The 25,592-nt window shown below is 43.5% G+C and overlaps 1 protein-coding gene across 2 annotated transcripts; it reads left to right on the top strand.

The window, feature by feature from the left end:
• The first annotated feature begins 417 nt into the window (after positions 1-417).
• Positions 418-24,166, top strand: chd2 (chromodomain helicase DNA binding protein 2). Of its 2 annotated transcripts, XM_030095494.1 has the most exons (42): positions 418-590; positions 1,986-2,052; positions 2,203-2,262; positions 4,529-4,587; positions 5,682-7,592; positions 10,873-11,143; positions 12,193-12,279; positions 12,455-12,516; positions 12,913-13,047; positions 13,367-13,549; positions 13,685-13,824; positions 13,911-14,136; positions 14,224-14,324; positions 14,671-14,712; positions 14,803-14,981; positions 15,075-15,199; positions 15,296-15,512; positions 15,604-15,693; positions 15,773-15,963; positions 16,041-16,229; positions 16,318-16,480; positions 16,642-16,794; positions 17,972-18,043; positions 18,182-18,331; positions 18,449-18,597; positions 18,682-18,778; positions 18,864-18,956; positions 19,064-19,237; positions 19,357-19,526; positions 19,633-19,674; positions 19,773-19,912; positions 19,996-20,134; positions 20,220-20,370; positions 20,486-20,608; positions 20,683-20,805; positions 21,006-21,146; positions 21,356-21,472; positions 21,595-21,773; positions 21,853-21,952; positions 22,029-22,218; positions 22,322-22,568; positions 22,658-24,166. In XM_030095494.1, the coding sequence occupies exons 5-42, from the start codon at positions 7,531-7,533 to the stop codon at positions 22,944-22,946; spliced, it is 5,502 nt and encodes a 1,833-aa protein (XP_029951354.1). In that variant the 5' UTR covers positions 418-590; positions 1,986-2,052; positions 2,203-2,262; positions 4,529-4,587; positions 5,682-7,530; the 3' UTR covers positions 22,947-24,166. The 2 variants fall into 2 exon arrangements, with proteins under 2 accessions (XP_029951354.1, XP_029951355.1); XM_030095495.1 differs by lacking the exon at positions 12,913-13,047.
• Positions 24,167-25,592: the final 1,426 nt, after the last annotated feature.

Raw genomic sequence — 25,592 nt, 5'->3', positions numbered from 1 at the left:
AACATGTAAACATGCATGTTTTTGGACGAAAACTGGAGTACCTGGAACCCACCTTTGCACACACAGGAAGAACATGCAAACTCCACAAAGAAAGGTCCAGCCAGTAATTAAACCCATAATAATCTTGCTGAGAGGTACTAACCACTGTCCAACTAAGTTTCATTTATGGATTATTATCTAATAAAAACATAAACCTTTATTACTTTAAAAGCGTTGAGTGGGAAGAGTTGAACATTTTATCGCTATTTTATCTTGCATTCAACTATAAAGACATATGGGACAAAAAAAGCAAACAAACATGGTTGAGAAATGGTGGATGCGTGTAAAGAGCGCCGGGCTCGGTGGCGCTCGAGAGGAAGCGCAGCTCGGCTTACGTCGCGCGCGCCGCGGAGTGGGCAGAGCCGCTGAGATATGAGCCGGGCAGAGGCGGAGAGGACGACACACGCAGCAGAGGCGCGAGGCGGCGAGCACAGGCAGCGAGCGGAGGCGCCAAGATGCGGCTCCGACGCCCCGAGAAACGCAGAAAAACACCCCGAAATGACGCACCGGCCACGGCAGACGACGGGGGATAGACCCGGCCGGAGAAATGGGTAAGAATCTACGAGTAACCAGACGTTAGGAGCAGAAAAACAGGAGCCAGGCGTGTTCGGCAATATGGAGGAAAGAACGACAGTCAGACGCAGTGTTGTAAAAATGGCCATGTTGTCAGCAATGATCCGACTAAACTCGTCTGCAGCCTGAAAATAGACAATAGTTGCATTAGATTCGATGTGTTTCTGCATGTTTGTGAGCTCTGTTTCGAGTTGGGTTAGTTCAGATGTGGACAGGTATGTTTGTTCTCGTCCTGTTTGGAGTTATTTCAGCCTACGCATTTAAAATTTGCTTTGTCCTTGAAAGGACAAATGCCCTTGTCTGAATTTGCTCGACAAAAAACAACAAATTTAAGCAAATATCTGTGTTTTTTGACGTCGTGTGGAGATTGATGGAAACAAAGGCAACAATCTTGAGCTGATTTTTGATTATTTTAAGTGTATTCATTTTTTGACGTTTTTCCACCGAATTAGAAAACCAAAAAATATCAAAAAGTCGACGTTTTGATCCTTTATCTCACCTCAGTGTGTCCATACTGACTTTGTAATTAGATTTAGGCAAGTATTACCTGCTTAATACTTAATATTTATAAATATTTGAAAGAAAATGGTATCTATTTTCATATTGCTTTAAATGTGTCTGTGACTTCAATTCTTTAAATGTAGACACCATACATAACTACATTTGACTTGATGGTCAATATTAAGGCTCTGTATGGTATAAAAGCTCACATATACTTCGAAATACAAAATAGGGTGTTGGCTTTTAACCCTTCAAGGTACTGAACGTTAAAGACATTTAAATATCCACCTAAAATTAGATTTTTTGGTCACATTACATCTGTAGTACATGTTAAGTAGGATATTTTTTTTTAGAAACCTTATATACATGTAAAGGGATTAAAGGAAATTCCATAAAAAGCATTAAAATGAAATAAAGAAATAAAGTCATCTTCCTGCTTCGGTCTCATACATGACGTTGTAGATTTATCAACGTGTAATGTCAAATAGTACACATAGTAAGACAAATGGTATATAGTCTTTTTGAATAGATTTCTATATGTGAGGTTATATTGTAAAGACTACTAAGAGGTTGAATACGACAAAATGTCCTCTTCATACTATTCTCGAATTGATGTTACTGTTAAAGGCAAATTTAGGTACAGTTTGATCCAACAAGACATGCTAAAGATAACACATTTGCATTACTAAACATGTAATTACTTTTAAGACTTTCATGAATATGTTAATGAGATCTTTAACCATAAAAAATAATCTTAGATATGTTTTTTAAGTAGACAGTGTGTTTACAGCCATTTGTCGTGTCATTCTAAGTTGCTGCTTTGTCAATTGCTTTTTACAGAAATGATTGTAATCACGTCTCAAATTTTACAGGAATTCGCTTTGATTCTTCGCAAGTTGCGTCATCGAAGAAATGAAAGATTTTCACCCCAGCTTAAAGGTATGTTGTTGTAACAGTGCAGTTTTCACTATTTTTTTTGCATTTTCGTAGGTTTTTCCAGATTTTGCGTCTTTACTGCAGTGAACCTGTAGCCAGTAGGGTGTGCTGTTGTGACATGTTTCCTGAACTGTTTGTTTTTTTGGTTTAAAGGTTGACATTTAGCCACCCTGAGTTGACGAATCAAGATGCTTCACTCCAAGATCGATGCATGTAAGTATTATTTTAAGACAGAATTGATATTTCCATACAATTACCTGTATGATGTTTGTATTTGGACTTGTTTGTGTCGGATCATATTAGCTCTTCAATAGTGAAATGGAATAAACATCAGTAATTAGTCTTGTTTATTGTCTTAGCTCCCATGTGAATAATGAACTTGGAAATTTCCTCTCCTCCATTTGCTCCCGAGTGTATGATTTTAGAACAACTTACCCATATCGTCAAAGTGAACGATGTCATGTGTTGTTAACTTCAGATGATCTTAAAATAACATGGCCAGTCAACCCAATCCTTTGAACTACTTTACTATATAAAATGCGAAAGTGAGGTAATTCTTCAAAATGAAGTTTGATAATCAAATTCATCATGAAATATAAAAGTAAACAATAGGATATAAAAAAACTTATGTTTTTTATCTTGTTTGCATTATGCTACACTGGGAAAACGCCATAAATAGCGATTTGTGTGTAGGAGCTAGCGAACATATGCACAATCTACAGTCTTTATAAATAGCTCAAACCAGACCCTTTGTTTTGTTGTAACACTTTTTTATTGTACCAAAAGGAATGATGATCATCACGTTGCATTGATGTTCTGTAACATAAATATTTCACCTTTAGCGACTAATTATCATTGCCTGTGGCACATAGCCTTGAATAAGGTTTGTGCTAGATCAACTTTTTGCAAGCGTCGTATTGACTGAATCGCCACGAAAACTCCATCTACGGCATCAATTCTTACTCTTTCCTCACAAGTTAATGATTGATGATACATTCGCACTTCCAATTCATGTTCAAAATGAAGACCTGAATGCAGACATACCATCGTCCCATATGGTAAAAACACAAGTTTTCATCTCTGTTGTAAATTGGATTATGTTTCAAAACAATTTATTTCATTTTGAAAATCGCCAAAGACTTGATAAGTCTGATCATAACACAGGCTAATTTGACTGTACAGCTGAAGTCCAGCTTAAAACGTGAAGATTTGACTATAGAGTGTCATTCGTGGTCATTCAACCACGAGACATTGACGTCGACACCCAAAATGCGTTACTAAAAGTTTGTTACCTTGAGTTAAATGGATTCCTGTGATTGGTCCACTCAATTACATAATTTCTGGTCTGGCACTTTTCCGGTTTGGATGTTTATGAAAATCACATTTTTCATCGCAAATGTCTCAACTATTGATGAATTGTGTGATGACGCACAATCTCATACCGGAAAGTAAATAATCTACTGAGTTTGATGCGGTTTGCGTCGTATTGAAGCATCACTCTGCCTAAAGGCAGCAAACAACTGTTTTCTGCTATAACATTCGAACTGTCATTCGTGGCTGTTAAATAATTTGCTGGCACAAGAACAAAACATAAATAACCCAAAAGAAACACTCTTAAATTGAATTGAATCATATAATTATACAAAGCTGTTTTAGTATTCGAAAAGTGGTGACAGGATTTCAGGATTGCTCCAGTTTGAGCATTTTTGTAATTGAGACTCACCAACCCTCCGCATTGGCAAACATTTATTAATGTCAATACTTGGCATCACTTTCCAAGACCTCTTGTTGCAACAGCTCAAAGTGGAGTGTGAGAATCCTAAACACCACATTGGTGATGGATCTCATTTAGATCAAAGGATTTGGATGTTTTTTGGTTTACTCCATTTCATTTGGACATCATTCCATTACCTGTGGAGTTGCATATCTTTTTTTTGAATGCTCAACAACGCTCTAAGGGAACATTTAGTTCCACACAGTCATGCTTTTTTTTTCCCAACCATTGACCCTGAGCATTGTTTTTGTGTGGGATTGAAAAGAAAAAAAAAAAAAGAACAGATAAAGGTCCATACATTCAATAGTCTACAAAATCAATTTAGAAAACTACACCTGGGCAGATTAATGTAATTAATCAGAGATGGACTGGAAAGAGCGCACAGTTTCTTCAAATGGTAAATCCCTACAAGATGTAATCACAGTCAAGATAGTCGTTTATCTTACAGGTACTCGATATCTTGTTTAAAAAGCGAGTCTGAAGTTAAGTTTTCTGACCAGACATCCAAGTTTCATTATCCAACTCTGAAAGTGCCTTGAGATAATCATGCTGGTGTTGGTGCTGTACAAATAAGCACAAGAGAACTGTTGGCCATTAGTCGATCGCAATTAACATTTAAAGGCTGCAAGATCCAGTTAGTTCAAGAGAACTTTTTTGGTTTTACTGTATCTGTGCTGAATGCACTTTCTCTCATTTCTTCCACAGTGGAGACATGAGTGATGGAGAAAAGAGGGTCGGACTTCGAAGAAAAAGAAGACATCTCTGTAAGTGTCTTGTGTTTGATTCTTACTGATTATAATAAGTTGGTCATTTTAGCTTGTAGCTTGATAGTGTGCTTGCTGACTTGAAATTTTAGTGCTAAAGCTTTTCAGAGCTTTGTTCATGCTATCTTTAAATCAGACAGCCAAAGTTTTAAACACACATTTGTGGTAGCACATTTAAGACATTATTATAAAGCTGAGTCACTGCTAAGATAGAAACGGTTGTGCATGATAGCTGTTCTCTTGTTGGCACTTCAGTTATTATCAAGAAAATTTTAGTTTTGCGTTGAAAGCACAATTGAGAAAGTGATTGCAACGTAATGTTACTTGTGGAACTACGTTTTTGGAACATTTTCTGTCTTTGGAGCTATTTGGTAAATTAATGCTAGTGGGTAATCCATCTGTTGCTCACACATTTTTGTTACCCTGCTAGTTAGTTACTTTGTTAGTTCAGCCAATGGATGTTATTTTGTATATTGTTGACCTTCTCCACACGACACAGTGTGACTAAAGTACTACTAGAGTTATTGCACCCCTGGTGGTTGGTTGGTTCTCAGCTTTGGCTTCACTTTGCTTGATAACTTTGAATTTGTTTCAAGGCAGTTTTACTTTTTGACAGGACAAGAATTTGTTGTATCTGATGTTAGGATTATTAAGTGAGCATCTGTCACATTTCTCACTTTCATATTCACATTTACTCTTATTGTTTATGGGATGCTTATGAAGATGTATTAGCTGAAGATCCCAGAAAATCCTTAAGCTGTGACAAAAAGCTGATTCTCATTGTTGGATCGCTGATGTTAGCGTAGCCATAGGATGCAAGTATTTTTTTTGTTTAATTGGGGAAACTAAATCAGAATGGAAAGTTTGTTAAATGTTTGTGTCCTTTCTCGAAGAATGTTGACCACTTGCTGACTCCAAAGATGTTTCATGGTTCACTTCTCACTAGCCTAACAGAAATATAGCAATACGTATATAAGTTGTCTTAGTCAGGGTTAGCATGCTTCTGATTTTTTTAATAACTATCTAGTGCAGTGAATCATTTCAGTTGCACTGTGGGCTTACAATTCTTCCTTCTTTTGTTTTATCCTATCAAGACCCCATTCAGCGGGATATTGCAGAAGTGGAGACATCCTTGTTTAACACGAAGATGGCAGGCGATTTGGCAGTTAGCCAAATTTTGACAAGATGAAAACTATGACTGGACTTTTGACGTTTGGATTTTTCTTTTTTTTTTTTTTGAACCCACAACACGGACTTTGGAACACGTCGCTGGCTGTATATTGGACTCGCATTAAAAGAAACTTTTTTTTTCTTTTTTGGGAGAAACAAAAGCAAAAACAAAAAAAAAATTGCATTTGTATATAATTCAAATGTTGTTTTGAATAAAGTGTATGTACTCGTACTTTTTTCCTGCCTTTGTTTCATTAGCTAATTACCCCGAACACTTTCGCAACTGTTAGCTAGCAAATGCTAGCGCTCGTTTTCCTCACTAAAGATCAGTTTGATTAGCATCGACCTTGGGTGATCGATTATGAAACCGCGTAACAAAAGGTACAATATTAGGTGGATACGATTGCATTGATAATGTTAGGGGTATTGGTTTCTTTTCGTGGTAAAGCTCAATATTGCCACGATCGACAAGATAAAAAGAAAAATGGTTTTACTAAAATGTTTACTGTCAGTTTTAATCAGTCTTTCCTAATTTAAACAAAGAGTGGATAAGGCGAATCAATACAAGGTGCACTGGAAAATCAAAATGTGTTTTTCATATCAACCCAAATGGTTTCCAGAGGCTTTCTAAAATGGCTACCGGCCGTTCTTCTTCCTGCCTCTGCAGGAAGTGATGTAACTGCTGCAAAATATATACTTTAAAAGCCTCTTACTCTTTCTCACTCTGGCAAGTGAAATGAAAACTTCCCCTTTGAGGTTTGGGTCCTGGGCTTGACAATGTACACAAGTTTATTTTCGAGGAAAAATTAAAAAGCATAATGTGAGGGGGCGGGACTTAGCCATCACCTGAGTGTGGGGTAAATGGAAATAACGTCAATCAAAAGCTTTCAGAGCAGGGAAGGAGCTCTAGATGGCGGCTGAGCCTTGGGAAGGGAGCCACGGCTGCGTTACACCCTTCGTCTCGCTGGGGGCTTTTTTCCGCCCCTTACCGCTTGTTTTCGGACTCTAACTGCGAGCCGAGGCTGTTTTGCCGGGATTATTCGTGTTTTGTGCGGGTTTCGTGCTGGTTTTCGGCTCCGCCGAGCCGCTCCGTGCCGGGGGAAGGCTCGTCGTTGTTTTCCATACTGGGCTCTGGCAGCCATGGCGCGCCTCCATTTTTAGCGAGCTGCTGCTGCTCGTCTCTGTCTCTCTGAGCCTGTCACCATCTGAAGACTCACAGGCCTGCCAGCTTTATCAAACTACTCTTTTCACCCCTAATTTATTTACTTATTATCTTTATCTTCTATTTTTTAACGTAATTTCGAATCGGATTGATATTTAAAAGACCGAACGAGAATCTATTCATTTACAGGCTGGCATCGTTCTCCACTTCCATTTGTTGTGTTTACATTGTGCGGAGCTTAAATTACTCGTTTTCTTACCTTTATAATATTATTTTTCTTCTGCTTGAACTGATGACGCAGTTACAAATAACGGCATGCGGCTCGATCCGTGCACCGTACTGAAAGGGACACGGCGGATATTCGGCTTCGTCGCGTCGACAGCTGACATTTCTCCTGACATCTACCTGAATTCTATGTAAACAATGATCCGCGAATCCTCCGATTTAAAGCCGTTTTCGTCCGTCGTGTCGCGCCGCCCGAGCCCCAGCTGCCACCCGAGCGAAGTCGATCCGACGGGACTCGTGTGAGGATAGTTCATGCCTCCTCTTAACTTTCTGACAGTAAATACCAGGACAAAAGATCACCCCATCAGCTTTTCAGGATTACTACCATGATGAAGAACAAAAGCAAAAAGCAAGACGATGAAGGATCGACTCAAAGCAACGCATCAAGGTACGGCACTTACACTTTTTTTTTTTTAATGTTTTACCCTTTCTGCCCCCCCTCTCCGTCTGCTTTGATTGTTTACCCTGTCAGGCATGGTTGATCACCTGTGTTACATTCGCGACGTGGTTTGGAAGAAGTGCCCCGGTGTCAGGAATGACCTTGCTATTGTTTAATAGCCACACCCTGATTTTTCCAAGCATTTCTCCCAGTCCAGCACTGAGGTTTCGGGCCTGTGTTAAGACTTGAAGATGTATGTGTTTTAACAGACAGGGAAACTCTTTATGTCCTGGATGCTGCTGCTGCTCATGATTTGTCTTCGGTCGCTATTTTGTTATATGACCTTGTGTTTTTGTTGGTACTGCAATGCACCATTTTAACAATGTTGTAATCTGGATTATATTTATTTACAAACACGTTGCATTTATTTGTTATCGCCTATACAGATTTGTATATCCTGCATCTTTCAATGTGTCATATACATCCTGAGTTGTTGCTTCTTGTCAGGCTGTTTGCAATTGGCTGCACTCTTTTTTTAATGTAACGATATTCACTTTTTATTTGAACTTGTCAGATCAAGTTTAAAAAAATGTTGATAAAATAACTAATTTGTTTTTCTTTCTGATGTCTCCACTAATTCTTGAGATTGTAAATATGCTTTCTTAAACTTAGTAGTTGTTCACTCTTGTGTGTAAAGGATTCATTGTTTACATTCCCACTGTGTAAGCCACATAAATGTGACAGGTTTTCAGATTATGCAATGATTTGTCTTCAGGTTTAAGGAAGTTTTGTGTTGAATTTTAACCCACTTTCACATTGTCCATGCCTCCAACAAGATACATTTAGTGACAACCTCTTAATCAGTTCATTAGATGCTTTTTGTACCTTTTTTCGATTGATGTTGACTGAATGATGCTTCAACAATGCTTCAGATAAACGATGTAAACTTTTCTTTCTTATGGGGTAGATTGTAAAGATTGAAAGAGTGTGGGTACATAAATATCACAATGGTATCAACTTTGTCTCATTTTATTATTGAGCATTTCTATGTGTTTATTAAGGAATCTAATTCCTCACAGTGGATGCATATTTTCATCAATAAAGAAATCATCACATAATGTTACTTTGCTCATGTCAGGATCACAGAGGAACAGCAGAAACGACTGTTTTGTGAGTTTCAAGTTTGCGGCCATGTTCTCACAGCAGACAGTTCAGCCAGATAGGCTGTGTTTAAGATAAGATTTCTAAATGGGGGGTAATCATTGACTGAGTGCAGCAGACTGCAGCAGGTTACATCACAGCTGTGGTTTCTGTTTTTTGTGTGTGATCTTGTGGCAGCCATTTTAGTGCCTGAAACAGTGAGTTAAAACATGTCCTCTGCAGTGGTGACAGATACTTTGACACACACACAGAGACACATGCAGACAGATCAGCACTGTGTACACTTGAAGCAGCAGGGGAAAAAAACCCTGACAGTTTGTCCTATTCAGTGTGGTTATAAAGTAACATTCTCGTCCTCTCCTGAGTCTCAAAATGGCCCTTGCTTTGTGTGCCCAGCTCACTTATCTGTATTAAAACTGAGAACTACACAGAGGAGGACCAGGAAGTGTTCAGACCCCATAAAGCAAGCACACTGCGCTCTGATAGGCTGCTGCTCCACGCAGTAACACGTCAGCCAATAGAAAATCAGGATTCCGGCTAAGACCCGCCTCATGACCTCTCATCCACTTCCGAGTTCGGCAATGAGGCAGCGCGAGCCGCAGATTGAATCCATTTTCCTTTTTTTTTTAATGGTTTTAGCCATTGTAAAGGCTTGTAACAGGAGAAACGATGCGTTTTGTACGGGGACGATTTATATATGAATACACCAGAGCCTTCATATTTTCCAAACCACCCGCAAAAGACAGTCGGTTCACACTGATTGCTTCATGCTTCCAGAGACAGCGACCCCTGCTGTCGAGAAAGAATACCACACAGTGGTCAGCATGACAGCTTCACGCTTTCTTTTCAACATTTTTTTTTTACTTTCTAAAGTTTTAGTTGATTTTAGCTTTTGTGTACAAAATTGACACGTCTGTGTCACACAGTTCTCACAGTTCACACAGTCTTTGTGTCTAAGGATCCACTTTAAACTCTTACTGCTGGTCTATAACGTTTTGATTGATCTTGAACCTAACTACATCTCAAATGTACTTATTGGATATGGCACTCAGTGTTCCTAGAGTCAGAAGCAAACAAAGGTGAAGCAGCTCTTATTTTCAACGCTTCTCACCTGTGGAACAAGTTTGTTGAACACCTGATGACTGCTGATACATTCACTCCTAAATCAGGCCTGAAAATACTGCATTTGCAAAGGCTTTCCATTAAACAACAGCTGTTACATATTTAATCACCTTTATCTAAATAAAGCTTTCACTTTATTTTGTTTTTATGCCTTTCTTAATTACTTGGTTTCCTTTATCTCCTGTGAGCCATTGTGAATTGCGTTGTGTGATACAAATAAACTTGCCTAGCTTGGAAATTATCATACAAATCACAGTCTGATCTGATGATCACTCTGCAGTGACACATGGGACTTCAGTTTGTAAATAAAAGGCAAGCTAAGCCTTTTTTTTAATTATTTTCTATATGTTTTTGAAATGTCCCTTGTAGTAAAACACCGAGGATTTCTAAAATGAGAGAATGAAATTCGTGAAGAACACAAGTGATGCCATTATATTGGGAGAAAATCAAGACACTTCTTTGATTGGGTCAAGTTAAAAAAATATTTGGAAGGCATGACTCATTAAGTTTAAATTTAACAAGTGTGACTTCTTAAGGCAAGAGTACCTTCTTTTTAAAAGCATTTTAGCATTTCTTTTACAATTTAATTCTTTTTTAATAATTTCAGACTCCTGCAGGTATTTGGAGTACATGAAGAGGACACACTGCAGAGTTTAGCTTAGCTGAAATTGATCTTATGTGAAAGTAGGTCTTTAAACCCTGCTCAGATGACTGTAAGAGGATTTGTGTGAGGTTATTTTAAGACTGCCGTACATGATGTAATAAGATATCACTTTCCTGTCGTCCGAGATCCACAAGTGCTGATGCCATTAAGCTCAAACACGTTCTACATGTTCTTCACGCTCTTGTGCACCTTAAAGTCGCATTTTAATACATTTATTCAAACTGCTCTAACTGTGAAATCACTTTTCTAGCATTGTGTTGTGAGATATGCTTTATCCTGTAAGCCTATATTTAGCACATGTACTGGAATGTCAAAGAAATGAATGTATTCTTCTTCTTGTAGCAACTCTGCTTCAGAGGAATCCAACCACTCTGCATCGGAGTCAGGGAGTCAGTCAGAGAGCGAGCATGGCAGCGAACACGCCAGCGAGCATGCCAGCGAGCACGGCAGCGAGAGGAGGAGATCCCACAACTCTGAGTCCAACAGCTCGTCCGAGTCGGAGAGTCACTCGGAGTCGGGGAGCGAGTCGGCCGAGTCCAAATCACAGCAGAACGCAGCGGAAGTCAAAGACAAGCCAGTCAGGAAGAAGGAACGACTGGCAGATGTGAAGAAGGTAAAGGTCACGGAACTGTGGAGGCTGTGTTTAAACCATATTGCAGTCTCTAACCTGTCAATGGAGTTAACTCAGTCTAATGTCACCTTCAGGAGACGAGCAGTGCAATCTGTCATTCTGAAAGTTTTCCTTCATTCATTGTATTTGTTGCAGCCTTGAGCTGAGAGACCAGCCTGTCCTGAGGAAAAAAAAAAATATAAACACAGCATAACATTATTCCTATAAACCAAATCGTAAAATTTACAAGAAATTTACTAAAATGCAAACTGGTAATATTGATCCAGCCACACACTGGAGGAAAATGCATCATGACTGTTATTTTAGGACTAAAGACTCATTTTAATAGGGAAAAATAATTCCAATTCCATCTTCAAAGCTTCGTTTAAGTCTTTGTTTCACATTAAAGACGGGATTAGATTTCTGGAGTCATCCATGGCCTGAGATCCCCAACTAAGACAAGTGGACTCAAGCCTCTTATTTTGAAGGCATTTTGAAGAAGCCATCTCGATTAAAGCAACTTCTTTCTGAAATTAAGGGTAGTAATTCATATCTATCCTCATGGCAACGGTTCTTTGTCACAATCTGGCCCCTTTGTGTCATAGGTTACATTTTTATGGCTCCCACCACAAAGTTTCCACATCTTTCACCTCAGCTGAGCAGTTATGTGGTGCGGACATCAGTGTTTAGTCATGACCCTGTAGCACAGAGTAAACGCAGAGCAGAATTACCGCCTGAGAAATTTGCATTCAGATGTGGAAACTGTGCAGCTCTGTTAAGCTTTACAGGGACAGTAATCACATTTGGAAACTTCCACGTTTTTTTTTTTCTTCCAAATATCACCGAAATGAATAATCACAGAAAACCAGATTAGAGTTTTTTTGCTCGAAATGGTGAGTTGAGTGTGATTGTGGACAGTGTTGAGATTTCATTTCCATAGCAAAACGTGTTCATTGAAGACAAAAAGAGTAAATAAATGCGATTTAATTCTGGAAATGAAATGCTGAATTTGGAAGGATTTTGCTGAGCGGCCCTTTGACCTTTGATTTCAGATGTGGGAAGAGCACCCAGACGTTTACGGCGTCAGGAGATCGAACCGCAGCAGGCAGGAGCCGGCTCGGTTAAACATCGGAGCTGGGGTGAGCCGCTGTAAAGGATGCTAGACAGTGAAGCATCAAACATTTATCATTAATATTGATACAGAGCATGGGTTCGTCCCCAGTGAAATCATCTCCTCTAAACAAACCTGTGGTGCCCTCTCGTGGCCACCGCGCCTTACTGCTTCTTGTATGATGAGACATGATGTTTCCACAGGGGAGCAGTGGCTCCGAGAGTGAAAGTCCTAAAAGAAAAACATCACGAGCAAAGAAAAAAGAGTAAGTATGAAGATTTTTAACTTATTTCAGAATGATTCCTTACTCATTATTTCATTTATCATTTGACATCAGAGCACCATATTATTTCAAACATTTTGAATTTTGCCATGAAACACTGAATGCTGAACTTTGCATCTTTTTTTTGTATCCCTCTAGTTTGTGTTCATACAGTGAATCTTATCATTTAATGCCTACTAGTAAATGGGTATCTGTTTGCCTCAGAATGAGCTCAGTGAGTTTTAGCCGGCCAGGCGATGCTCTACATTCAAATGAAAAGCAATTGGTCCCATCAGCCGCTCATTCCTGATCAAATTGGGTTATTCTAAACATGTAAATTGAAATTGGTAAGCAGTGATGGGCCTTGAGGGTGAACTTGTGGTATTTCTTTGTTGTAAGAAATATCTGGAAAGATGATGACTCAAATGATGATGATGATGACGAGGAGGAGGAGGAGGAGGAGGAAGCTTCCGACAGTGCAGACAGTGAGCAGGAAGAGAAAAAAGTTAGATCCAGAAGACTTCCTACTCGAAGGTAAGAGTGTAGCGAAGCCTGGCCATCAGACAGCTACCCACTGTCATCTCCCAATCATCCACACTATCAGCTGTTCTTTGATGGCATGTTTCCTCTTTTTTTGTGTTTATTAAGAACCTGATCATGAAAATATAATTTCATTATTTGACATTTCTGTCACGTGTGTGATTTTCTTTAATTATTTTATTTGACCTTTGATCTTTGACCTCTGGCTTTGTCTGAATTTAACACAACCTGACCCTCAGCAGGGCTGATGACGACGGTCTGTTTATGTCTAAGGGGCTTGTTGTGTTTCTGCGTTTGACTCTTCGTTCAACAGATCTCAGACCAAATCGTCGTCGACGGCCAAAAAGCAGCTGGCTCAGAAAGGGAGGAAGTCCAGGAAGCAGGAGTCGTCGGGAGAGGAGGACGACGACGATGAAGACGACGACGACGAAGATGACGATGACGAGGACACTCCAAAGAGACAGACTCGAAGGAGAGGAGCCACAAAGGTCAAAAGGTAAATATCAGAACACAGCGGGGTTTTTTTTGAAGTTGCAGTTATTTATCAGACATCTAAACATTTCTATTGAAACTGAACCGGACAGTTTTTGAGGCAGGCGTCTGTAATTTCTTTCACAAATGTGTGTTACAGTTACAAAGAGGACCAACACGACTTTGAAACGGACTCGGACGACCTGATCGAAATGACGGGCGACGCCTGCGAGGAGCAGCAGGACGACGACAGTGAGACCATCGAGAAGGTCATGGACACCAGGACGGGAAAAAAAGGAGGTGATGAAGTCTTCCTGCATTTACTCGACAGATGAAGTCTCTTCTGTGATGCTTCTGCTGTAAAAACTCTTGTCTGGCTCCTGCAGCCACCGGGGCGTCCACCACTGTGTACGCCGTGCAGGAGAACGGCGATCCGTGCGAGGGCTTCGACCCCGAGAACGACGAAGGGGAAACTCAGTATCTGATCAAGTGGAAAGGCTGGTCGTACATCCACAACACGTGGGAGAGCATGGACTCGCTCACACAGCAGAAGGTCAAGGGCCTGAAGAAACTCGACAACTACAAGAAGAAAAGCGAGGAGCTGAACTCCTGGTGAGCGCGGCTTTTCTCCACGCTCGCGGTTAAATGTTGCCTTGTAGAGCGAATTTTCCGGCGGTGACACTCTGCTCTGGCTTGTAGGCTGAGGAAAGCGTCCCCCGAGGACGTGGAGTTTCACAACTGCCAGCAGGAGCTCACGTCCGACTTGAGCAAGCAGTTCCAGATCGTGGAGCGAGTCATCGGTAAGGAGTCAATGCAAGGTCGCCTCAGAAAATCACAATACGATGAAAAAGTTCATTCAGTGGAGAAACTTCCATGTGCGTTTTGAAGTTACTGCCCATGAACTGGAATGCTTTCAGCTTTTTTTTCAACATTTATTTTTAGTTTAAAAGTCAGGAATTCTGTTAACAGTCTCTCAAGTATTGCCATATTCCATAAAGTCAGACGTTTGTGCCGCTTTTTTTTTAAATGAAGGCTGTAATCTAAAGAAATCTTAACCTCGAACACTGATCTCTGCAGTAAAATTCAGATTGTTTGAATGACTTTTGTGCTTCCACTAAACTAGAACATTGTTTTTCTCCCTAACAGCAACAAAAACAGGAAAAACACCTGGAACGTCTGACTTTCCCTGTAAGTTTCTTCTTTCTCAGTAGTTTCCAGCAGTTTTATGTGTGGCCGTTGATCAGGCCACAGCTTGTCACCTCTCTCGTTTCCTAACAGCTCACAGTCATAAAACCCCATCCTCCAACGAACCGGAGTACCTATGCAAGTGGATGGGTTTGCCCTACTCCGAGTGCAGCTGGGAGGACGGCGCTCTGGTCAGGAAGAAGTTTGAGCTCTGCATCGACAGCTTCCTGAGCCGAAACTCCAGCAAAACCGTCCCGTCGAAGGACTGCAAGGTGCCCGTCCGATCGCAGCGGCTCGGAGCGGCGTAGGCTGTTTTTTGCGTTTTCCTTGTCATCTCATGATCGGAGGAATTCGTGTCATTCCAGGTGTTAAAGCAGAGACCGAGGTTCGTTGCTCTGAAGAAACAGCCGTCGTACATCGGCGAGGACAACCTGGAGCTGAGGGATTATCAGCTGGATGGGCTGAACTGGCTGGCTCACTCCTGGTGCAGGTAATGTCTTGAATAATATCAATGTTTTTTGTCTTATTCAATAAGATTAAAACTCCAGGCTCAGCAAGAACGGTCGTCTTCCTCTTCCCTTCATAGGTGCAACAGCGTCATCCTCGCCGACGAGATGGGGCTGGGAAAGACCATCCAGACCATCTCCTTCCTGTCGTACCTCTTCCACCAGCACCAGCTGTACGGCCCCTTCCTGCTGGTGGTGCCTCTCTCCACGCTCACCTCCTGGCAGCGCGAGTTCGCCACCTGGGCGCCGGACATGAACGTGGTGGTGTACCTGGGGGACGTCATGAGCAGGAAGACGGTGAGAGCAGAGCCTGATGGGTTTTTTTTTTTTTTTTTTTCTGATACTCGGCGATAGACTCTTGACCTGGTGTGTTTATTTTGTTGCGCAGATCCGGGACTACGAGTGGGTGAACCATCAAACCAAACGGATCCGTTTCAACGCGCTGCTGACCACGTACGAGATCCTGCTGAAGGACAAGGTAGAGCTGTCTCAGTTGCGTTAAAACCTCGCCGTGCGGCTGGTCGGTCGCTCAGTGTCTTCGTCCTCCGTGCCTCCAGGGCGTGCTGGGGAACATCAACTGGGCGTTTCTGGGCGTGGACGAGGCCCACAGGCTGAAGAACGACGACTCCCTGCTCTATAAGACGTTGATGGAGTTCAGGTCCAACCACCGGCTGCTCATCACCGGCACGCCGCTGCAGAACTCCCTCAAGGAGCTGTGGTCACTGCTGCACTTCCTCATGCCTGACAAGTACGTCACTGTCAGAAAGAACAAAGCGTCCGGTCTGAACCGAGAGACAGGAGTGATGTCTGTAATGTCTGCTGCAGGTTCGATTCCTGGGACGACTTTGAGGACGAGCACGGGAAAGGACGGGAGAACGGTTACCAGAGTCTCCACAAAGTCCTGGAGCCCTTCCTGCTCCGGCGCGTCAAGAAAGACGTGGAGAAATCTCTGCCGGCCAAAGTGGAGCAAATCCTCCGCGTGGACATGACCGCGCAGCAGAAGCAGTTCTACAAGTACGCTATTATCTCGCTTCTTCTGCACGCCCCCCCCCCCCCTCCCCCCCCTCCTCTCTGACTCGGTTTGTTCCTGAATATTTTCCAGGTGGATTTTAACAAGGAACTATAAGGCTCTCGCCAAAGGCACCCGGGGCAGCTCCTCCGGCTTCCTCAACATTGTAATGGAGCTTAAAAAGTGCTGCAACCACAGTTTCCTCATCAAACAGCCCGAGGAGGGAGACGCCGAGACGCAGCAGGAGCACCTGCAGGTACGTCTCTCCGGGCGCCGCCTCGGGACGCCTCCGCTCTGCACAGGAAACGAGCTGCAGATTAGCATAGAAGCAAACACAGCTGTTCTCCCACCCACCGCTCCGCGCCGCTTTAAGGTCTCCACTTTTATTTATTTCTTTTTTTTTTTTTAATCTTCCAGAATCTTGTGAGAGGCGGAGGGAAACTGGTTCTGCTGGACAAGCTGCTGACCAGACTGAGAGAAAGAGGCAACCGAGTCCTCATCTTCTCCCAGATGGTCCGGATGTTGGACATCCTGGCCGAGTACCTGGCGAAAAAGCGATACCCGTTCCAGGTAAAGCATCCGCAGCTTTTCACGGGAGGCCTCTGGATGTTACAGTATTCTGTGTGATGGTGCGGTCTGCTAGGTGGGGATGAATCTATATGAGACGGTTTCCTCCTCTATAAATGATCAACAGATCAAAAAGGCCTCAAGCACAAGAAGTTTCTGTCAGAATATAGAAACAAAGCAGACCAGTTTTTTTCCCCGTGGTTGTTTATGATTTTGCTTCTTCTTTTTTTCTTAAAAAATGTTAAGCTAACCTTACAACTCTCTTCCTAAGTCTATCTTTGTAACTTTTATTAATCTTGCAATTTTATATCTGAAGATTTTTCTATTAAAATTATTCCATGCTTTTAGCTTTAATGTTTATTTTAATGACACATTTATAGTATGCTTTACTTCTCAGTAGCTTAACTCATGACTGTTGTTTTTATATGCCAACATTGATAATTGTGTTAATTTTCTTATATATCCCATTTATTGATTTGATTTCAGTTGTTTTCTTATCTCTCATTTCCCATTTCATCTTGCTTTTATGAAGTTTTTTTTTAATCCAGCTGCTTGAATGTCACCTAGTTTTATCAGTTAATTCATGTAGATTCTTACAGATATACAGGCAGATGCGTTCTTCTATTTTTTTAAATCGTCATGGAGTATCAATTTTATATCTGAAAGGAGCCATGAAAATAAACTTTCATAGGATAGAAAAAAATAAATCAAAAACCTTTTTCTCCCCAAATATCTACATGCATTTATTGTTTGATGCTACATGTTGAATTGGAGCTTCAGTTAAATGAAAATCTGTTGACAGAAGCAGGCCTTTTGTATTTTATGGGTGGATTTAATTGGTGTTTACTGTGAAAAGGCCTTTCGAAATGCGCACGCCGGTCGGACTGGGCTGCGGCGAGGATCCAGTGTCAGCGTTGTTGCTCTCACACTCTGCCAGGTGGAGAGTTCATGTGTTTATTTATATCATCAAGCTATTTTCTCCCGAGGACCAGCCGCAGTGCTGCGGGTCACTGGACCGGGGTTGTTTTGGCTGACTTACAGTCTCTGCGCAGACGGCGGCCATCGGCCCGAGCGTTATAGGCAGCGGTATAGTGACATGTGGAGCAGGGTGATGCCAAGGTCATCTGCCGGGGAGAGCTTCACGTGGTGAACCTGTTTCTCGTCTGTGTGTCCGCTGCAGCGGCTGGACGGATCCATAAAGGGAGAAATCCGAAAGCAGGCGCTGGACCACTTCAATGCCGAAGGCTCCGAGGTGCGTTTATAGCTCTAGTCTCGATCTGCTCTCAGATATGTCCTCTAGTTATTGTTTTTTTGACTATTATAATAGGAATAAATTATGCATTTTACATGATTACTTGAATTTTGTCCTTTTTTTTTTTTTTTTTTTTAGGACTTCTGCTTCCTGTTATCCACCAGAGCCGGAGGTTTAGGTATCAACTTGGCCTCGGCCGACACTGTAGTTATCTTTGACTCTGACTGGAATCCTCAAAACGACCTGCAAGCGCAAGCAAGAGCTCACAGGATCGGCCAAAAGAAACAGGTAGTCTGTCGCTCGTACTCATAGTTTTAGGTTAAAAAAAAAAAAAACCATAAATCTTCCTCTTTTTTAACTGGTAGTTTTTTATTAAGATCCTTCCCTGCTGTTTTTCCTTCACAGGTAAACATCTATCGGCTTGTCACGAAGGGAACGGTGGAGGAGGAGATCATCGAGAGGGCGAAGAAGAAGATGGTCCTGGACCATCTTGTCATTCAGAGAATGGACACCACCGGGCGCACAGTCCTCGACAGCAACTCCAGCACTACCAAGTAAAGCTTTCACCTCCTCCTCCACATGTTTCTTCAGACAGCTCAGAGCGGAGGACGCAAGCTAAACTTTATTTTCCCAAACAGTTCAAACCCCTTCAACAAGGAAGAACTGACTGCTATTCTCAAGTTTGGGGCGGAGGAGCTTTTCAAGGAGCCAGAGGGGGAGGAGTCTGAGCCGCAGGTATCATCATCATCTGTCAACAGTGATGGATTTGTTTGGAAATTCAGAGTTTTAAACTGAAATCAGCTTTTCTTTCTTCGCGTAGGAGATGGATATTGACGAGATCTTGAGGCTGGCCGAGACGAGGGAAAGTGACCAAGGTTCAAGTGCGACGGATGAGCTTCTGTCACAGTTTAAGGTACGACCGCTTCACTTGTTCAGACATCGACACGGAGCAGAGGCCTCTCTCTCTCTCCCTCTCTCTCTCTCTCTCCCCTCTCTAACCGTCTCCGCCCGTCGCTGCAGGTGGCCAACTTCTCCAGTATGGAAGAGAGCACTCAGGACTTCGAGGAGAAGCCTGTGCGGGAGTGGGACGACATCATTCCCGAGGAGCAGCGGCGCAAAATTGAGGAGGAGGAGAAGCAGCGAGAGATGGAGGACATCTTTATGCTGCCCCGAAGCAGAAGCTCCAACAAGCGGGTGAGGAGATTTATGTGTGGAATTAATCTTGTTGCTCCATTTTTTTGGACATTTACTGCCTCCTCGTGGATTCTCCTCAGACATAAAGTACTTATTTTGTTGTTTTATTTGTCTTTCAGGCTCAGGCCAACGACAGTGACAGCGACGTCGGCTCCAAGCTGAAGAACCGCTCTTCAGGCTCCGACAGCGAGACCGACGACAGCGACGATGACAAAAAGCCCAAAAGGAGAGGACGGCCAAGAGCTCGCAAAAACAACGTGGAGGGTTTCACCGACGCCGAGATCCGAAGGTGAAGGCTCCTAATACTCCCTTTGTTTCTTATTGTTTTAGTAAATTTAAGTGGAACGTAGTGGAACATTTCATATAGCTGTAACTGTCCACGATCCCATCCGCAGGTTTATTAAAGCATACAAGAAATTTGGGTCTCCACTTGAAAGGTAAATGAATGATCAATAAATAATTACTTGATTACCAAACAAGTAGCAGTCCGGGCGCTTTGGTTTCTTGTTAAGCAAGTCGTGCACGTCTCTCTCAGGTTGGAAGCAATTGCCCGTGACTCCGAGCTCGTGGACAAATCGATCGCGGACCTGAAGAGACTGGGCGAGCTGATCCACAGCAGCTGCGTGGCGGCGGTGCAGGAGCACGAAGAGCACCTGAAGGAAAACCCAGTCGATGGTACGTCATTTCTGTAGTCGCGCGAACAAGTGAAATCTGTGTCCTGCGGGCAACAACATGACGCGCCGTTTCGTTTACTCCAGCCAAAGGTCCTGGGAAACGGCGAGGAATCAACATCAAGATCTCAGGAGTCCAAGTCAACGCCAAGTCCATCATCCAGCACGAGGAGGAGTTCGAGCCGCTGCACAAAGCTGTGCCTGCCAACCCGGCCGAGAGGAGCAAGTAAGATACGGCCGTGGCAGAAGTTTTAAAGTAAGACGTGCAGAAGAAGGTTTCTCTGTTTGTGACCGCGCGCCATGTTCCGCAGCTTCAAGCTGACGTGCCGGGTGAAAGTGGCTCACTTCGACGTGGACTGGGACCTGCAGGACGACGTCCAGCTGCTGCTCGGAACCTACGAGCACGGCTTTGGCAACTGGGACCTGATCAAGACTGATTCTGACCTCAAGCTTGCTGATAAGGCAAACGTCTTTATTTTTCTTTTCAAAATCATCATCATTCAAGATGATTAAGTTACATAAAACATTGACATCTTTTCAGTTGAATTCAGCCTGACTGTCACTTCTCTGTGTGCAGATTCTCCCAGACGACCCCAGCAAGAAGCCTCAAGCCAAACAGCTGCAGGCCAGAACCGAGTATCTCCTCAAACTGCTCAAGAAGGAACAAGACACTTCAGATGTGTCCAAGACCGGAGAGGAGGTACGATGCCGCCCGTCGCCGTCCCCGTGTTGCGCAAATCCCCGTGTCGCTCACCCAGCCTGCTTCCTCCAAAGGTCAAAGTGAAGAAGAGGAAGCCGCGGGTGAAAAAGGAGAACAAGGTTCTTAAAGACGAGCAGGGCAACGACATTTCCTCCCCGCGCCTGTCCGACAACCCGTCAGAGGAGGGCGAGGTCAAGGTCAGCCGCAGCCCGGGGCACTCCGGGGTCACACTGGGGAAAAAAATGCCACTATCGTCTCCGAAGACATTTGAAAATACACTTGTGGAAATCTTAAAGATTGCATGTACAAAAGCACCACTACATTACTTTCCTCTTCTTACTGTTGGAGCTGCTGTTCTTTTGTTTCACCGGCTTTGTGTTTCCTCCTGTCGGAGCAGGAAGACGGAGCAGAGAAGTCCCCCGTCAAGAAGAGACAAAAGAAGAAAGACAACAAAGAGAACAAGGAAAAGCAGGGGACTCCGAAGAAAGAGAAAGACGGGGACAAAGAGAAGAAGGGCGCCAAGTCCAGGAAAGAAAAGGTAGTTTTGGAGAACAGACACTGCTTCACTCTTATCTGCATGACAATCGGTTGATTCTTTTCTTAGATCCAAACCCTGAAGAGTAACTCTCTTTAAGGTTGTCTTTGTCCGGTCCTTCTCCACCCTGTGAATCACCTGAAGGATCTGTTGAAGCTGTAAATGGCCGATCAGGCTTGCTATTCTTGATATCTGCTGTCCGTGTCTTTCAGGCGAAAGCCACCAAAGGCAAAAAGCCTCAAGGTCCGGTTCACATCACAGCCGGGTCCGAGCCCGTCCCCATCGAGGGGAAAGAGGACGATGAGCTGGACCAGGAAACTTTCAGTATTGTGAGTTTCTGTTATTCCTCCTGCCGCAGAGAAATCCAAATAGTTTGAATATTACCTGGTGTTCAAAAGGAGGTGTAATAGATATAGTGCCACTTTGTGTGTGTGTGTGTGTGTGTGTGTAGTGTAAGGAACGCATGAGGCCAGTGAAAAAAGCCCTGAAGCAGCTGGACAAACCGGACGAGGGTCTGTCGGACCAGGAGCAGCTGCAGCACACACGCACCTGCCTGCTGAAGATTGGAGACCGGATCACAGAGTGCCTTAAATCCTACAGCGACCCCGAACACGTCAAAATATGGCGGAGGTAAGATCAACTGTCTTCGCCTTCAAAGTGAAGGCGAGCGTCTCTCAGAGTGACGAACCTGCGCTCTTCTTTCTGGCAGAAACCTCTGGATTTTTGTGTCCAAGTTCACCGAGTTTGGCGCGAGGAAGCTTCACAAGCTCTACAAAATGGCACAGAAGAAGCGATCGCACGAGGAGGAAGTGAGCTCGACACCACTGTGAATGACGTTCCTGTCACGTCCGACCCACACTGACCGCCTTTTCTTGACCTCTGCAGAAGGAACAAAAGAAAAAGGACGATTCTTCGGGGAGAGGGAAATCATTCAGGCCAGAGGCGTCCGGCTCCAGCCGGGACTCCACCGGGACTCAGCCGTCCTCCAAATCGTCGCACTCCAATCAGCCCGGCCCGCACGGTCACCACAGAGAGCCGTACAATATGGCCAACAAGCGGCACTTTGGCAACGACGGTGTGTGTGAGCAGCTTTGTGACTGGGAGCCCACAGAGGTTAAATCAACCAGAAGAAGAACTTTTAATTCAGTTTGATCTGTTTTCATCCAATTCCTTCTCAGATCGAGGCGACTGGCAGAGAGACCGGAAATACAACTACCCGAGCAACAGCAACTCGTCGTGGCAGGGAGACCGGCACCACCCGTACGACCCCCACCGCTACAAAGACCACTACTCCGACCGCCGTCCGCACGGAGACATGTACCGCAGCTCGGGCAGCTACCGCAACAACAACTCCCCCCGGAAGCGGCCGTACGAGCCGTACGGCAACGACCGCGACCACAGGGGCCACCGGCCCTACTACGACAGGTGAGTGGTCCGATCTGGCCGTACGGCGGGACGTGTGTTCTAAAACGTGATTTATTGCTTCAGTTTAACATCTGTGAACTTCGTCCCAGGCATCCGGACCCCAAAAGGAGACGTCCCGACGACTTCCGTCCCAGCTACCACCAGGGGAGAGACGGCCCCTCTCAGGACTTCAGGAGGATGCCGGACCACAGGCCGCCGGGCCCGCCCGGGCCGGAGCACTACAGCCGGCCCTTCCACCCGGACAAACCCCCGCCGCTGCTGGACCCTCGCTCCCCGCAGGCGCAGAAGTCTCCCCAGGACTCGCGCTCGCCGCACGAGCGCCCGGCGGAGCCCGGCGCCGCCATGCCGGACCCCAACTGGAACAGCAGGAAAACATAAAAAAAGCCGCGACGTGCAGAGACTGATCGGAGCGTCTCGCCCAGGGCCGAGGCCTCGCGCCGCCGCCGACACACAGACACATCTGGACTCGCCAAGTATAAGCTCACAGTTGAAAAAGGGAATCAACGTGCTCCCCATTTACCAGCAGACGGTTTAGCTCCTTTCCTCCCGTGACTGTGGCGGAGAATGATCAGTGCCCTGCAGGAAGAAGAAGGAAGAAGATAAAAGAAAAAAAAGACTGAACTATCCATGTTTATTTAATTGAACTGGCTCATCAGCTTCTCGTGGTAAAACTGAGTGGAACACATTCTGATGCTTAGTCCCATGGACTATGATACAAGGAAAGTTTAGGATACATGAACTGATGAGTGATCTCAATCCTAAAAGTGCCTGAAGGTTGTTGTTTTTTTTTTTTTTTTGTTACCTTTTTGAACGGTAAATGTATGGGATCACTCCCAAAAGGAACCTCGACACGGACGACGTCGTCCTCTGTGTTTAGCTTTAAGTCTCGTAAATGAAGTCGTCGGATCTCATGATTGTAGAAAGTGTGACGGGCCGCCGCGCCTCCTGAAGCGTTCCACATGTAGCCGAGAAGCAATCGTGAGGCTTGGAAAAAGGTGATTCTCCCGAAACGCGCCAGTATGTTTCATGTTCCGAACACGTCTCGCTTTCTTCACGTGTACAAAGGACGGTGTTTTCTGTACCGGTGTCTCTGTATAGATCATTGCAATCCTCCTGCTCTGTTCACTTTAACCACTTCCCTCCTGGTAGGCCCAATGAAACGAAAGCTTTCGGAAGCAGTATTTATTAAAACGGCTTGTTAGAAGGATCATAACACTATGAATTGGAACAATCGCGTACATTTTCACCTTTCAGTGTTACCATGGTTAGAATTGGTACTTCTGCGTGGTTTCTCCAGCCTGTCCTGAGTATTGAGTTTTGTCTGAACAGTATTTTAGACAGTGAAAGTCTCTGTCGGTGTGTTCAGTCGCTCTTCTCGTGCCAAATCTCCAACTCTGATCATCGTGGTTTTTCTCCGTTTGTGCCTTATTTATGTATATTTCCATGCTGTTCATTGGTTTCACCGACAGTACCGAGGGCACGCACAACAAAGATGGAGTCACTTCATAGGAAACGTGATGCAACTGGCCCACTTTAGTGAAATCCGACGGAGAGACCACGTGCGGTTCAGTGATTTCCTAAAGCGTCGATTTGGGGGGGAAAAAACACGTTGACATTTATTATAAAGAAAATCATGGGTGTCCTGTCTGGGGTACTTCAGCTAACGGCCATCGTTTTCTTCCACACTAAGCAAAGTACAATTCCTGTATCATATGTTCTTTAAGAAAGTCTAAATAATTTATATTTGTCACAAAACCACTCTTCATGAGAAATGTGCTGTACATATGTTTGGACATATGTAATAAACTTTGTTACACAAGACCGGCTCGGTTCAGTGGTGGAAGAAATGTGGATGTTTCAGAGTAAATTCATGACGGAGAGACTCGGTGGAGGCTCTGCTTTGGTCCCGCCGGAGCCTCACCAGGCTCATTCTACTGGAAGGATTCCTCGAAGTCCACCTGAATTGAGCTGACTTCAACACACCTGATGGGAACGACTGGCTCGTTATGAGGCTCTCTCTGATGCTCTCATTAGTTTCAGGTGTGTCGGAGCAAGAAAGCATTGAAACTGTGACGGAAAACAGCCCTGCAGGATCTAGCCGAACACACCGTCTGGGAACTTCCTGCTTGGAGCCTTCAGCCAGGTACTGTTGATCAGTTATGCGTCGTCTTGGTCTCATGTTGTCGGTGCCTGATTAATACCAATCCTATCAATTCTATAAATAATCTAGATATGTACAACGCGAAACAACAAAAGAAAAAAAGAAAATAGAAGAAAGCTCTAAAGAACATAATGTCCTAATAGTCCCTTTCTCTCACCATAGGTCTGAACTGTAACCCCAAATTATTCTGTATTTTACTTCACAGGGAGCTCATGACTGAGTTTATTAGACAGTCCTCTTAAATTACACTTACTCTTAATTTAACAAAAAATACCGAATACAAACACGAAGGCGTTTAATCTGAACCTGACATATTTGGTAGTTTTAAATACAAATTGTATGACAAACAGTCCAACAAACTGAATATAAACCAGTCTTAATGATTAATTTAGTTTTATTATTGAACCTACATTAGTTTTATATGCATTTTTTCACAAAAAATCTCAAAACAGAAGTGAAAACTTGAGATGAGGGAGTCGTTTATTGCAGAAGACTTCATCATTAACACTGGTATTTAGGAAAAAAGGTTAGGAGTGATAACATTTTGTCATTTTTACAAAAATATCATAGCTTCACTGCAGAGATCTAGAATATGTTTGTTTTTCAATCTGAATATTACTCAAAAAAGTAACCATGCACCAAAGTAAAAATTGTTCCAATTTTTCCATGATTGTTTGAGGAGCTGTGGAAAAGTTTCCACCTTTGCTTCAGCTTCCGTCCAGCAGGGGGCAGCCAAACACAGCAGAAGAATGAAACAAGGAGATTTTCAAAAAATGCCTCCAATCAAAACAGGAGAAGAAGCCAACTTCTTACCAAGACAAGTTCTTTTATTCAATAAATAATTTACATTATAAACAGCTGGA

This window comes from Salarias fasciatus, chromosome 7 (genome assembly GCF_902148845.1).
Source record: "Salarias fasciatus chromosome 7, fSalaFa1.1, whole genome shotgun sequence".
Classification (NCBI taxonomy): domain Eukaryota; kingdom Metazoa; phylum Chordata; class Actinopteri; order Blenniiformes; family Blenniidae; genus Salarias; species Salarias fasciatus.
This window is presented reverse-complemented; position numbering and strand designations above follow the sequence as displayed.